Below are 16,364 nucleotides of genomic sequence, written 5' to 3'. Positions count from 1 at the left end.
GCAGCTTTCCACTTCCGGTGGTTCCCTACAAGACGACAGGAGCCATTGGTGAAAAGAGCAAATTGTTTCTCAGTCTCTGGTAGATGATCATATGGTGGAGCTTCTTGAGCATGTCTCACCACTTCTTGTGGTGGCATTCCAAAGTCTGTGCCTTCTGGCCAGTTTGTAATTGCTTCCACAAGACCTGGACAATTAGGTCTTCCTATTCGGGCTCTCTGGGTGATTAAGGCAGTCCATTTACTCCAAGTCACATTGGTGGCATGATGGATAGGAGAAGGTTGTTCTATAGTTCAGTAAACTCAGTTGTCCCTCTCCTCCCCTGGCTGGAGGCAGGGCATCTCTAAGGTTGAGCATTAGAGTTTGATGCACCATCCTGGGTGTTGACTGGTGCAACCTTCTTCTTGGAAGAACCATCTCCTGTCTTACATAGAACTAACACTACAGACTGGGGTACCTGCAAACTGTGCATTTATTTTTACTTCCTTATAGTTGCAGAAAGTAAAGAATAATCTTGAAATGATGCTGTCAACAGCTCAGTTAAAGAATAAACGTCTGGAAGAAGATCTGAAACGGTAATACAATCATTTGGACTTACAAATGCTGTAAGCTTTTTTAGCATACATAGGGGTTTTTTGACTGTCCAGGAAGTCTGCTTATCTGTTGTGCTATTTCTTATGTGCATGTTTTAAAGAGAGCAGCAGTGGTATGATGAACAGCAGAAGATACTAAATACTCTTAATGGAATTGAAGAGGAGACAAAAACTCAAGCTAAAGAACTTTCCAAAACAAGGTATTTCTACAGTGTTGAGGTTTTGTATTGGATAATTTAAATATTAGCAAGAGCAAGTGACCAAACAAACTCTTAAAACATACTCCTTGTTTTGTTAAATAGATTGAATAATAACTCTGCAATCCATATTTGAAACATGGAAATCGTTGCTACTATCTGCTTATATACTGTGACTTAAGATGCTGAACTTGTAACAGTAGAAAACAAGGACACTTTTTACTTAAGAACATTATTGACTGTAATATTGCTATATTTTTATTAGTTTTAGTGGTAGGCTATTATATGAAGTGCAAACTCAAGCACTGAAATTGAAGATGTATAAGGAAGACATTTTGAATGCTCTGGGTGACTTCCTGTCACAACACTTCCCCCATCCAGAGAAAGGCAGAAATGCTAAAAACAGTAAGGTAAGATTTTCTTCACTATTTAATTTGGCATGTTCAATTTCTATTTAGTTAGATGCAATGTCTTCCTAAATTGGCTAGCAAAGAATACGCAGCTATAGTTTGAAATAAGTAAGAGTTCTTACAGCTCATCCTTTAGGTTTTAATTGATGTTTTTTGGGTTGGTTTATATTATCTAAGGCTGTTCCCAGCTGGATATTTTCTTTTGTAATGCATATATCCTTTACCCAGTGAGATGCATAGCACTGTATTGTATTTCTTACTGAACTGCAAGCTGTGTCAAATTTGGAAATGCTGAGGGGTCCACTCTGAGTTTTTCCATTTTCTCTTTTACTGGACTCGGCAAGTGGATTCTTATTTTCCTTGGCAAAGCAAATTTTAATTGTCTAACAATGGGTTTGGAACAATAATGACAAGTGTTTATAATTACAGTGTAGTTTGGAATGTTAACCATCAGTTTCTGTTCAGACAAACTGAGCCAAAGATTATCCTGAAACTTTAGGGAAAACAGGCAGTCAGGGAGTATTTTGCATAATAAATTCAAAGTCTGCAGTAAAAATACACTTCTTGCCATTATGATTTGAAAGAATAGTTACAAAAAAGGCTGTGATTCATTTTTACTTAAGATATGCATAAGAACGCAGAAATAGAAAGGATTTTTTAAATCCAGTTCACTCTTATTTCAGGCAACCACATAAGATAATTTCTGTAATATTCTCATTGAGCTCTATTTTATAACAAATTGTTTTTGTTACTACTGTTTCTCTTAGGTTTGCTGTAGTGTCTCAGTACTCCAGTTAGACTGGAAGTTACTAGACAGTTTCTAAATTTATTAATGTCTAACACAAATCCTTATGTTCTCACACTAGTATTGTCCTTAGAACAAGCACTTTTTCTTGTGTTTATTTCTCCTGGTATGTTTAAAGTTAGCGAACTTATACCTTCTCTTTCTTTGTTTTGCTAACTGAACTAGCAAAGTTTTCTTGTTCTTCTCTTGTAAGATATTTTTTTCCAATTCCTTAGCTTATCCTAATAAATACATTTTCTGTATTTGCTTCTGCTTGGATTAATCTTTTTTGGAACCTGGTAAAAAACAGTATTATAAACAAAACTACTAGCTCACAGTTGCCACAAAAGCAAATGGTTACACTCTTGTCTTATTATTCCTGTTATTTTTCACTGAACTCTGAGCTTTTAATTTTTAAAAAAGTTGGTTTTGCATAGAAGTACATGCTTTGCCCGTAAAAATATCAAATGGAACCTTCAAGGTGTGATGTCCATTTTCAAAGTTTTACTCAACCATCTTAACATGTCCTATTCTGTTTTAGCTCTTCTGCATCTCTGTGGCTTCCAGTTTACTGCTGTTACTAAATACAATACATTTTGTTCCAACACCAAGAAACTAAAGCTTCAGGGATTTAATTAACAGTCATCTTTGTTTCATATTTCTTGATTTCAACCTGATACATTATCTCCCTTTTTGCTGTTTCTTACTTATCTTAAAATTGTTCTAGGACATGGCTCTTCAAACACGAATGACTTTCTCAGATGCATTTTAAGCTATAATCCATTATTTGTGTGAATATATATGTAAAAATTATTTCCTTAAAATACATTTCCTATAATGAGATACACCAATTTATTTGCTCCCTTTAAAGACTAAAAGTGACCTCTGGAGATCTTCCATTCTAACACCATCATCAAGGTGGTGCCAGTGTCAAAGCTGAACAAGTTGCTCCTGGTCATACCATCTGCGTTTTAAATGTGAGAAACAGTAAATTCATGTGTGTATTTTGGATTTCTGAGGAAGATTTTATGTAAAATCCCTGCCCCGCAGCAAAAGCAACTGCTTCACTTTTTTCAGCCACAGTTGTATTGACTGTCAGAAATTCTTGTTACCCTGCCTTCATCTCTCCTTCATGCAATTTTTCTTAATAAAATAAAAAATCACACAAGAAGTTTGGGATTAATCAATCCCTTCTCTCAACTTCTGCCTTTTTACTTTATTTTATTTAACTGTAAAATTTATTTTGATAAATTTCCAAGTAGGTCTTGTTTTGTCTTAGTTTGAATTTTATCTGTGCATTTCCTGAACTCTTAAACACAGTTCATTTTCTGACAAGTCTTTTCTACCCCTCATGAAGTCATAGCTTCTTCTCTATCTTCTTACTCAGGTGGATCTCATTGGCTTAACTGCAGGTCCCCCATAATCTGTATCTAGGCGATTAACTGTGAAGGCAGGGGAGAGTGCCATTTTCACCTATTCAGTTTTCTTTATTGTGCCAGAAATACAAATTGAGGGAATTGGCAATGAATCATAGAATGCCAGGTCAGAAAGGACCTCAAGGATCATCTGGTCCAACGTTTCTAGGTACTACTATAGTTTATATGAGATGGCTTAGCACCCTGTCAAGCTGAGACTTAAAACTAACCACTTCCCTTGGGAGACTATTCCAAGGTTTGAGTGTCCTCAAGGTGAAAAATCTACCTCTTATGTCCAATCAGAATCTCCCTAGGAGCAACTTGTGCCCATTATTCCTTGCCTTTTCCACGTAACTCCCTGTAAATAGGTAGTCTCCATCTTCTTAAAGGGTAGCCACCCTTTAAGTACTGGAACATGGTAATGAAGTCTCCCCAAAGACTTCTCTTCTCAAGGCTGAACAAACTCAGTTTTCTCAGCCTCTCCTCATAGGGCAGGTCCTCCAGTCCTCTGATCATCCTTCTGGCCCTTCTGTGGCCCCTCTCAAGCCTGTCCCATCCTTTTTGTAGAGCAGGGACCAAAACTGAACACGATATTCCAGGCGTGGTCTGACAAGCACCAAGTAGAGCAGGATGATGACTTCTCTATCTCTGCTGATGATGTCCTTGTTGATGCAGCCCAGCATCCTGTTGACTTTCTTTGCTGCTGCAGCTCACTGCTCACTCATTTGAACCTGTTATCCACCAAGACCCCAGCTCCCTTTCCACAGGGCTGCTCTCCAGCCAGGTGGATCCCAGTCTGAACTGTGCTCCTGGTTTATGTGTTCCCAGGTGTAAGACCTTGCACTTCTCCCTGTTGAACTTCATAAGGTTCCTGCTAGCCCACTCCTGCTGCCTGCCTAGGTCATCCTGGAGGGTGACTCTCCCTTCTGGAGTGTCAACCTCTCAGCTCATCTTGGTGTTGTCAGCAAACTTCATCAGGGTGCCTCTGATCCCAACATCCAGCTCACTTATGAAGATATTAAACAGCACTGGGTCCGATATTGATCCCTGGGGGACTTCACTTGTGACTGGTTGCCAGTTTGAGGAGGAACTATTTACTGTCACCCTCTGGTTATGGTCTGTCAGCCAGTTCCCCACCCACTGCACAGACCGCTTGTCAAGGCCATAACAAGTCAGTTTCTCCAGGAGGAGGTTGCAGGGGACTGTGTCAAAGCCTTGGAGAAATCTAGGCAGATGATGTCCACCACAATGAAACTTCCTGCAATATTGATTTGGGGAAACACATTATTCTCATTTAATGTCAGCTTGGTTCAGTGCTCTTGAAGGCACCAAACTCTTTAACTCTGTACATCAATTATTTTCTTCACTTTGTGGAAACTTCTTGTGTTCTCAGTGGTTCTGTGTGAGGGCAGAAGTGTGGGGCTGACATCTACGGCATGACTCCAAAGTAGTATGGAGTGCTCCAAGCCTCAATGTTTTGGTTCCACTATCCTTTTGCCAGGCACCTTCACCTGGGATTGGGAATGGGAGGGAAGACTTGAATCACAAGAAGCCCAAGTTAGCTTCTGCTACCATGGTCCAACACCTTAGCTTAGGTAGTGACTGAGGTAAGAACTATCTTGCATTTAAATATCTGATGAGATTTTTCAAGATAAGAAATAAAAAAATTCCTATGTTGAGGAATATTATTTATGCCAATCTATGTCATGAAAGGAAGAAAAAGGGACCTTTCAGGTTAAATAAATAAATGCTAAGCAGCCTTCTTAAAACTGACTTTCTAAGCATCAATTAGTATTTTTATATTGGTGATATTTAAAATATGTAATGTTACAAAAGAATATACACAAGGTATTTTATAAAACTAGCAAAACAAGTTTGCAAATTCTGGGAGAGTACAAACCTCTTCACACTAATATTCTTAGGATTTTTTCCTTTTGTGTCAGTTTTAATAACTATTGAAGTCATAATTGAATTTCAACTTTTAAACTTAGATAGGTGGTCAGTATTCACATTTCAAAGTAGTATTTTTGGCCAGGGAAGTACAACAGCTGAATTATCTTTATGATTGCTTCTAGGAGGCTTTTGTAGCTTGTTAGATTCTTTTTCCTCAGCCTAGTAGCAAGACAAAAGCACAAAGATGGGCATTATTGAGCCCTAGCTCCTCAGTTAGGAAGAGTTCCATGGAGCAGACAGTGTCTCCCCCTTGTGGCTTTCTGAAGGTGAGAAGAACTGTGGCTGGAAAAACGGAGCCAGAACTTGCCTTTGAAAAATTTTTCTTTATTGTTTGTAGTCTTCTTCTGTTCTCCACTTCTGAAGTGGAGCTTGTATAAGGTGCTGCATATCTATTAAAATCTTAGGTCTGAAATTAACAGATGCAACAGCAGTGCTGCGTAAGCAGCCATCAGTGCTGTATTGTCCTCCTGTATTTTGTTGAATGTGAATTGGAAGGGCAAAAGGGATAAAACTGAAGAATAAAACATTTGGGGTTAACTATGCAACAGCACGAGCAGTTTTATTGGCATTGTTGCCTAAGGAATCCGTATCAGTTTATAGGCACACTGCTGGCTCACATTCAGCTGGCTGTCAGCCAACATCCCCAGGTCCTTTTCAGAGCAGCTCTCCAACCATTCTTCCCCAAGCCTGTAGCATTGCCTGGGGTTGTTATGACCACAATGCAGGACCTGGCACCTGGCCTTATTTTAACCTCATGCTATTGGCCTTGGCCCTGGCCCATTGATCCAGCCTGTCCAGGTCCCTCTGCAGAGCCTTCCCACCCACTCCCCCCCAGTTTGGTGTCTTCTGCAAACCTACTGAGGGTGCACTCAATCCCCTCATCCAGATCATCGATAAAGATGTTGAACAAGGTTGACTTTAAAACTGAGCCCTGAGGAACACCACTGGTGACTGGCCACCAACTAGATTTGACCCCATTTACCACAACTCTCTGGGCAACCCAGCCAGTTTTGTACCCAGTGAAGTGTACACTTGTCTGTGCCATGATTCTCCAGCTTCTCCAGGAGAATGCTGAGGGAGACTGTGCCAAAGGCCTTACCAAAGTCCAAGTAGAAAACATCCACAGCCTTCCCCTCATCCAAAACGTGGGTCACATGGTCATAGGAAGAGAGCAGGTGGGTCAAGCAAGACCTTCTTTTCATAAACCCATGCTGGCTGGTTCTGATCCCGTGGCTGCCCCGCGCTTGCTGTGTGAGCTCAATCCAGATGAGCCTCTCCACGGTCTTTCCCAGTACCAAGGTCAGGCTGACAGGTCAGTAGTTCCCCAGATCCTCCTTCCAGCCCTTCTTGTAGATGGGTGTCACATTAGCCACCCTCCAGTCATTCAGGACCTCCCCTGGTGATCAGGATTGTGGATCAATGATGAATAGATGCTCAGCAAAATCCCCTGCCAGCTCCCTGGGTACTCTTGGGTGAGTCCCATCCGGCCCCATAGACCTGTGAGTGTTCAGATGTAGAAGCAGATCATTAACTACTTCCTCCTGGATCATGGGGGGGTTGTTCTGCTCTCCATCCTTATCTTCCAGCTCAGGAGGCTGAACACCCTGGGGGAAGCTGTTCTGACTATTAAAGACAGAGTCAAAGAAGGCATTAAGTATCTCGGCCTCTTCCTCATGCCTGCAATGTCCCCTGCCATATCCCGTAAGGGATGGAGATTCTTCCTGGCTCTTTTTTAATTGTTTTATTTATTTTTATAATTTTACTTTTATTATTTTCATTTTGTACCCAATCATATTCATAGAATGTTTTGCATTGTACTACACTTATAAATATGATGTACTTTTATTTAAATGTAAAACTGGGTAGATATACTATGCTCAGGTAAGATTAATATTTTATAATAATTAATTTCTTAAAATATTACATTTGAAGTGTAATAATATTGAACTGGTATATGAATGATTTAAGTACTACCTTGTGGGTTTTTTTCTTGACTAAATCTAAGTCAAAGTGTTCGTCTGTTGTGTTCTATGCCATCAAATAATTGTGTGACTATGTGATTATTTTTCTTTGTTGATATATTTTTGTCAAATATTTTTCCTGACAATACAGTTTTGGCTGGGGGGGTGGTTACCTTTGCAGATTGCTTCTGAACAGCCAGATGTAGAGCTGATAACACTGCAGGAACTTTTAGAGGTAAGATTGTTTGGTTTTGTTGAGATTTGGGGGGGTTTCCAATACTCAGATTTTATAATTTTATATTAATAAAATAAATAACAGTATAAAACGTACAGTTAAGATTGTTAAGTGGAAAAATAGCAAGTTTTAAGTGTTATATCAGATTTCTATTTTCATTCCTCTAAAATTAAAACCCCACTTTTTTACAAGAGATGTGGCAATAATTTAGATAACTAACTCTTCAGTTTAGGGCAGAGAATGATTATTCCTAGTTTTATGAGCTTCAGTGGCTCATATTAATGGAGAAAAACTTTATGCTTACCAAACATGTAAATTGCTCTATTTCCTGCTATTTTTTGTACTGTTTCAATAAAAGTATTTCTGAAATATATAGTTACAGAAGGATCAACTAATGTATAGTCTTATTTATTAACTGGATTATTTTCTCATGGGATTAGATCAATTAACCTGATTCATACTTTTCTAACTGATTTTGTAAGTATGCCAGCATTGCTTAATGTATATTTTTAATCACTATGCAGTTTATGAATTTGTATAATTTTGAAGAAGTATTAAAAAGCTTTTCATTAGCGTTGTTCCTTCTTGTCTTAAATGTGGTATTTGAAGTGAAATTCTCACTCTTCCTCCATCCTTACTGTTCAGGCAGTTGTCAGCATCGGCGTAAGACCTCACTGGGGGGTAATTTTTTTTTTTCTAAGGGAGAATTTGATGAATAACAACTTTCTTGTATTAAGATGCTGTGATCTGGTCACCATGACATTGTTGTACTTTACTTTAAAGCCCAGACTTTAGGCTTATATAATCAAAATTATTTTACATGCTTTGAGTATCTCAGCATGCCCACTCATGCCAAATTATGCAGAGTTTGCAAACAGATGATAATTTAAAATAACCACATTCCCTATGGAATTCAAATTGTAAAGCTCTTCCAATGCTTTAAAATTGCTCTTCATGTTTTTCTGACATTTCTAATCTCAAAATGTGAACACATCCAACTAATGTCTCATTTCCACTTGGAAGAACAAGAACTCAGACTTATTTTTAATTTTAACTATCTTGGCATAAAGTATCAAATTCCCTTATCTTTGTTTTATGGGATTTTTTGTTGTTGTTGAGCAACTTGATTCTAGCTTCAAGCATCTGTTAAATTTCAAGTGTTTTCTTAGATACACATAACAGTTTCTTAAAGAAACAAATGCAAAGTTGCCTTTTATTATAATTGCAGATTTAAGATTTGCAGTTACAAAAATGTAATTAATTCACAGAATTGCAATCAGTGCATCTGTTCTTAACCATGTCTGTTGAACCTCAGTGTGTTTTGTTAAATAATTAAAGTGTACATTTCTGATAAATCAACTTTGACAAGCAAAGTGTATACACTTATATTTAGGTATATCAGTAGCTATTTAATTAAATTAGTATAAGAAGTAAGCAAGCAGTAAACTTTTCTCATGCAAAACCTCAGGTTTTTTATTATGCTACTTTACTTTAAAGCTTATTTTGGAATATCAGATGTCAAAAAAGACCAAGTAACAATCTGAAATAACACATTTTGAGTAAATATTCACAATTTGGGCAGACAAGTACAAAAGGCTTATACTGGAATAAATCTTCAGAATGCTCTGAAAAAAGAAAAGAGAGAGTTTTTGGGGTTTTGTTTATTTTTTAGCAGTGGGTGAAAAAATAGTAAAGTCTGCTAGTGAGGATTTTGAGGGTTTTTTTAGCAGTAAAGATGCGGCCAGAATGCTGAAATTAGGAAAGCTATAAAATTTAGAAGCTCTGATAGGAAGATTAAATAATCTGGGATGAGTAGAGAGAGCACAATGGGATGGGTAAGATTATTTCTTCTCTAATATCTGCAGTATTCACTGTTGATGATGGCATAATCACGGTCTCCAAGAACATTAAAAAAAAAGTCAACATTTATATTTGTTTTTAACTCTGTAAATCTATATTTGGATAAGGAACAAAGGAGTTAAATGTTGTACGGTCCTTGTTCTGCCCAAACAAGAAGTGCTATTACAAATTTGGATAATCCATTTGCGAGATGAGCATAAATATTTTATTTGGAAATGTAGTGAACTTAAACTAGGACTATGGTGTTTAACTTTTCACCAGTGCAAACTTAATTATATCTAGCACTACCTACAGAAGGACATAGAACACAAGAAAGGTAATTCTTCTCAATCTAAGAGGACAGGTTTGGCTTTTTTTAGCTTATTATTGGATGAAATTTAGAAAAAAATTAAGGTGGACATTGTCCTCTGCTAAAATCTGAAAAAGTGAGGGACAGTGATTTGTTGGCAGTAGGTCATGGTTTTGAGGCAAGTGATTTCCAAAAATCTACCTTTCCCTCTTATTTAGTACTTTTCATCTTAAATTAACAGATACTGATTTAAAGATTAATTATATAAGGATTTATCGCTTTCATGTTCAGAGTTTTTAGGCACAGTAGGCACGGAGTTTTTAGTTACACAGTATAAAATCAACTAAGAATTTTTACAGATGGTGAAAAAATTCATCTGGAAAAAAAGGAGAATTCTGGTTTTAATTTTTACGTTTAAAAAAATTAATTAATTCAAGGTTCTTCATTTTACTTCTACCTTGATCTGGTCTTGTTTCTCCTGTAGTCTTGTATTTCTTCTATTACCTACATAAGTGTCGTATTGTGATAATTTTTGTAAATTTAGTTAAAGGAGAAAAAATAATCTAGCTATTCTCGTAGTTTCCTAAGTCTTATCCTTTTGGTCTTCTAGATTCTTATAAACAAATTAATGAGCACACCACATGAACCCTACATAGCAATCAAGGACTCATTTTGGCCACCTTATATTGAGCTGCTGCTGCGATATGGAATCGCCACGAGACATCCAGAAGATCCAAACAGAATACGCCTGGAAGCCTTTTACATGTAGTGTGGCGTACACACTTACTTTATAACAAAAAGAACCAGTACTGTTCCTAAGATACACTTGGGAAAAAATCTTATTAAACAAATCAGCACCCTCTTTTTTGCTGAATGTTTTTTAAAGTTGCTTTACTGTGATGCAAATATAGGTAATAGACAAAGTAAAGATGTTTAGCAGTCCTTTTAAATTTTAAAATGTTCTATACATTACTCCTCTCTTTTATGTTAATGCCCTAAATTGCTTTTGCTCTTTTCAGTTTCCTTTAGTATTTTGCTGTTCTGTAGAGGCAAAGTTTTAAGTAACTCAGGCATCCTGTACATTGCGGTGCAGATACTTGGAACTAACAGTGAAGCAGCATCTCAAGGATGTGCTTCGGTTTTTTCCAGAGCCTTTGCAAACAAATGTATTTGTTTTAAGATAAACACTTAGGAAGTCTGACACATCTTTCTCTACAAAGGGCTGCAGATGTTGACTGTGCTGCTCTACAGCCGTATGCTTCCTAAACAGCTCATATTGTTTTATGCTGTATTGTCCAACAGTATCTTTGCTTTGATCTAATTTATCAAGGTTTATAGCAGATCTCTGCTCTCTTGATTTTGTACAGTTTCTAAATTGTCAATTGAGTTACCTTCTGAATAAATGAGTTATCCTAACCAGCTTTTCTATGACCCCTATCATTGTAGTCCATGTATTGTAGTCTTGCATATCTGTAGGGACTATAACCTTGGAAAACAAGCCTTTTACTAACCAGACTTGAGTTTATTTAAGTAGGATCTTCAATAATTGTTACATTATCAAGAAAATGAAGGGTTGTCTAGAATTGCTGAATGGTTTGGTTTGGAAGAGACCTTTAAAATTATCTAGTTCTGATGGCCCTGCCATGGGGAGGGACACCTCCCACTAGATCAGGCTGCTCAGAGCCCAATCCAACCAGGCCTTGGAACACTTCCAGGGAAGGGGCATCCACAACATACCTGGGCAAACTGTTCCAGTGTCTCACCAGCCTCACACTAAAGAATTTCCTGTAATTATCTAGCCTGAATTTCCACTCTTCGAGTTTCATACTCCTTGTCCTATCACTATGTTCCCTGATAAAATCTCCCCCAGCTTTCCTTAGGCCCCCTTCAGGTACTGGGAGGCTGCTACAAGGTCTCTCCGGAGCCTTTTCTTCTGGCTAAACACCCCCAACTCTATCAGTTCCTCACAGGAGAGGTGTTCCAGCTCTCTGATAATTTTTGTGGCCCTCCTCTGGACCTGTTCCAACAGCTCCATGTCTTGTGCTGAGGGCTCCAGGATAGGATACAGTACTCCTGGTAGGGTCTCGTCTGGGCAAAGTAGAAGGAGAGAATCACCTCCTTTGACTAGATGACCATGCTTTCTTAGGTGTAGCCCAGGATACAGTTGGCTTTCTGGGCTGTGAGTGCACATTGCCAGCTCTTGTCCAGCTTTTCATCCACCTTCTCAGGGTTGCTCTCAATCCCTTCATCCTCTGCTGATACCAGGAGTTGTCCCGATGCATGTGCAGGACCTTGCATGCTAGGGCCTTGTTGAATTTTCTGAGGTTCACGTGGGCCCACTCTCAAGCCTGTCAAGGTCTGTGGATGGCATCCCTTCCCTCTGGAGTATCAACTGCAGTGCTCAGATTGGTGTCATCTGCAAACTTGCTGAGGGTGCCCTTGATCCCACTGTCTGTCCCTGACAACAATGTTAATGCTCGTTCCAATACAGACTCCTGAGGGGTACCACTCGTGACTGGTCACCACTTGTCACTGGTCTCCCCCCATCACTGATCTGCACTCAGACATGGAGCAGTTGACCACAACTCTTCAGAATGTGACCATCCAACCTTATGCACCTGTCCAGTCCATGTGTCTCCAGTTTAAGATAAATGGATGTTGGATACTGATACAGTATCTAATGCTTTGTACAAGTCCAGGTAGATTACATCAGTTGCTCTTCCCTTATCGGCTAACACTGTAACCCCCATCATAGAAGGCCACCAAATTTGTCAGGCATGATTTGCCTTTAATGAGGCTATGTTGGCTGTCACCAGCCACCACTGTTTTCCATTGCCTTAGCATAGCTTTCCAGGAGGATCTGCTCAATGATCTTTCCAGCACTGAGATGAGACTGACTGGCCTGTCATTATCCAGCTCTACCTTTTTAAAAAAATGTTTCCCCTTTTCCAGTCTGTCATAATTGTCTGTTTTAGCCCTTCTAAATGTTAAGAAAAAAAAAAAAAAAAAAAAGTGGTTTTGAGTAAATGCTGTTAATTTTGTCCATGTAACTGGTGATTAGGCATGAGTATAGACTAACTGTTTGCTGTAGTGCATGAACAATGACTTTTTTTTCTTGGTACTGCTTGATCAACTGCCCTCCATTATTCAAAGTCTTGCTGTAATGTGTGACTAATCTATACACATTTAGTTTACAGTATTTTCAATTAAGTATTCGAATAGCTACATTTCTTGACTTTGCTTTCTAGCACTGTCTTGTTAGATTTTTTTTTCTTTATTTTTAAATCCGTTGCGTTCTGCTATCCTTTCACCTTACGCATGCTTCACCTGGATGCATGCTTCTGTGGTGACTTTGGTAAGGTGAAGAAAAAAATGTTAAATTCTAAGAAGCTTCTCTAGTTTTAAAAAGAAAAAAAAACACAACAATCAACCCATGCTGCCTCACGCCACCCCTCCCCCACCAAAGACAACCAACCAAAACCACTGAGAGGAGATAAGATAGTCTACAAGTGAGTGCTCTAGTGAAGGTGCAATTTTTGTTGTTTTTCATAACACAAAATCAAGTCTCATCCAAGTAACTTATTAGAATATATTGAAAAGAAAGCACTCTATATAAAGCTTTATATTAAATTAAATAACTCACTGACTGAAAATGTGTTATAACACTCAAATACAATTGAAAAAAACCAACATCCTGGCTTGTAGAATTTAGATTCATGAGTGGTTATTAAAGTGGCAGTCAGCTGTTTCAGAATTTCCTATCCTGCTAATTGTTGGACCACGAGAAGATATACATAAATACTCCTTGAGACCCTCCTGGAGGGGCTCAGTATCTTATTGCATTCCAGAAAGCATTCCAGTTTAGGCCTAGGACACAATCAGAACCCAAAGCTTCAACACAGAGCTTATTTCTTAGGCTCAGTTAAGTTACTTCTTACTGCAAAAGAGAAGCTGCATAAAGAGGTAATCCATTTTCTCTCATGGTGTAAAATGGTCTTGGTGGATTGGTTTAAGGGAAATTTGTAGAGTAGGAATGACGGTTGGACTCGGTGATTCCAAGGGTCTTTTCCAACTTGAATAGTTCTGTGATTCTATGATTCTATGAAAATGCATTATCAGTTTTTAAGGGAAACTGGTTCAGACTGAAAAAGAGCTGGCTGGTAGATGTAGCGCCTAGAAAAATCCTGGCAAGTAAATGGAAGATTAAGGCAGTAATGAAGAACAGATCTTCCTTACGAGAAAAGCCTGGAATATGATCTTCCATCAGTAGTATAAACTACTACTACTTTGGTTCCTGCAGTGTGTGGAAAATTACTTCCTGACACAGCTTGTGAGGGAGCCAACTAGGGAAGGTGCTCCACTGGACGTACAGCTTGTGAACAAAAGACTTGTGGGTGATGTAACAGTAGGAGCTGTCTTGGGCATAGTGTTTATAAATGATAGAGTTTCAATTCTTGGAAAAATAGAGTGGGATTGGCAAAACTGCCACCCTGGACTTCCAGAGGGCAGACTGTACTGTTCTGGAGACTGATTGAAACAGTCCCCTGGGAGACAGTCCTGAAGGACAAAGGAGTCCAGAAAGGCTGGTGCCCTTGCAGAAGGAAATCTTAAAGGCACAGGTAACAGGCCTTGTGCTGAAAGAGGAGCCAGGGGGTAGTAAAACCAGCCTGGCTGAGCAGAGAGCTTTGGTTGGAACTCAGGAGAAAAAGGAGCATTCATGGCCTTTGCAAGAAGAGACAGGCAACTCAGGGGGACTACAAAGATGTTGTTAAGCTATGCAGGGAGAAAATCAGAAGAGCCAAAGCCCAACTAGGCCTTAACATGGCTACAATAAAAGTGTTTCTATACACATACAAGCAGTACAAGGAGGGCTAAGGGAATGCCCATCCCTGACTGGATGCAGGGGGAAAGACAGTGACACAGGATGAGGAAAATGCTGAGGTACTTGATCCTTTCTTTGCCTCAGTCTTTAGTAGCAGAACCGGTTGCTCTTGGGGTACTGACCCCTGAACTGGAAGACAGAGACAGGGAGCAGAATGGAGCACCCATAACCCAAGGGGAAATGGTCAGTGACCCAATACACCTCTTAGACATACACAAGTCTATGGGTCCAGATGGAATCCAAACAAGCATATCAAGGAAGGTGGCAGAAGTGCTCACCAAGCCACCTGCCATCATCTGTTGACAGTCCTGGCTAACCAGAGAGGTCCCTGTTGGCCAGAGATTGGAAGATGTGATGCCCATCTACAGGGGCTGGAAGGAGGATCTGGGGAACTGCAAACCTGTCAGTCTAAGCTTGGCACTGGGAAAGGCCAGGAAGGTGATGGAGCAGATCATCCTGAGTGCCATCACATGGCACATACAAGATAATCAGGTGATCAGGCCCAGCCAGCGTGGGTTTATGAGAGGCAGGTTCTGCTTTACTCATCTGATCTCCTCCTATGACAAGGTCACCCACTTAGTGGATGAGGGAAAGGCCATGGATATTGTCTACCCAGACTTCAGTAAAGCCTTGGACACTGTTTGACCCAGCATTCTCCTGGAGCAGCTGGCTGCTCATGGCTTGGACAGGTGTGTCCTTCACTGGGTAAGAAACTGGCTGGATGGCCAGGCCCAAGAGGCTGTGGAGAAGGGAGTCAGATCCAGCTGGCAGACGGTCACCAGTGGTGCTCCCCAGGGCTCAGTACTGGGGCCAGTTCTCTTCATCAGTGAGGTGGACAAGGGGATTAAGTGCACCCTCAGTAAGTCTGCAGATGACACCAACTGGGTGGGGGTGCTGGTCTGCTTGAGGGTAGGAAGGCTCTACAGAGGGATCTGTACTGGCTGGATGAATGGGCTGAGGCCAATTGTATGACGTTCAACAAGGCCAAGAGCTGGGTCCTGCTTTTGGGTCACAACAACCCCAGGCAATGCTACAGGCCTGGGGAAGAGTGGCTGGAGAGTTGCCCAAAGAAAAGGACCTGGAGATGTTGGTTGACAGCAGCTGGATATGAGCCAAGAAGGCCAACAGCATCCTGGTCTGCATCAGGAATAGTGCAGCCAGCAGGACTAGAGCAGTGATTGTCCCCCTGTACTCAGCACTGGTGAGGCTGCACCTCCAGTACTGTGTTCAGTTCTGGGCCCTCACTAGAAGAAAGACATTGAGGTGCTGGAGAGAGTCCAAAGAAGGGCAGCAAATCTGGTGAAGAGTCTGGAGCACAAGTCTTGTGAGGAGCAGCTGAGGGAACTGGGGTTGTTTAGCCTGGAGAAAAAGAGGCTGAAGGGAGACCTTATTGGTCTGTACCACGACATGAAGGGAGATTGTAGTGAGGTGAGGGTGGGTCTCTTCTCCCAAGCAACAGGTGATAGGATGGGAGGGAATGACCTCAGGGTGTACCAAGGGAGAGCTTGGATATTAGAAAAAATATCTCCACTGTCAGGCACTGGAACAGGCTGGCAAGGGAAAGTGGCAGAGATAGTGTCCCTGGAGGGGTATTTAAAAGAGATGTAGATGGACTGCTTAGGGACATGGTTTAGTGGTGGACTTGGCAGTGTGATTGGTTAACAGTTGGACTTGATGATCTTAGAGGTCTTTGCCAAACAAAATGATTCTATGCTTCTCTGATTTCCACTAACCAATGGTCTGGTACAAAGCTGACACATTTTTCCACTGGCTAAGACATGACATCAT

General features: G+C 40.1%; 1 protein-coding gene across 1 annotated transcript in view; it reads left to right on the top strand.

The window, feature by feature from the left end:
* CENPK (centromere protein K) overlaps positions 1-10,463 on the top strand; it is a 24,870-nt gene extending 14,407 nt beyond the window's left edge. The window contains exons 6-10 of the mRNA XM_010005411.1: positions 490-572; positions 692-790; positions 1,053-1,197; positions 7,492-7,545; positions 10,305-10,463. Coding sequence (XP_010003713.1) covers positions 490-572; positions 692-790; positions 1,053-1,197; positions 7,492-7,545; positions 10,305-10,463 — 540 coding nt within the window. The remainder of the gene's footprint in view (positions 1-489; positions 573-691; positions 791-1,052; positions 1,198-7,491; positions 7,546-10,304) is intronic.
* The last annotated feature ends 5,901 nt before the right edge of the window (positions 10,464-16,364 follow it).

Source organism: Chaetura pelagica, unplaced genomic scaffold (genome assembly GCF_000747805.2).
Source record: "Chaetura pelagica isolate M959 unplaced genomic scaffold, ChaPel_1.0 scaffold37, whole genome shotgun sequence".
Lineage (NCBI taxonomy): Eukaryota > Metazoa > Chordata > Aves > Apodiformes > Apodidae > Chaetura > Chaetura pelagica.
Note: the sequence above shows the minus strand (reverse complement) of the source record. Positions and strands in the feature narration are given on the sequence as shown.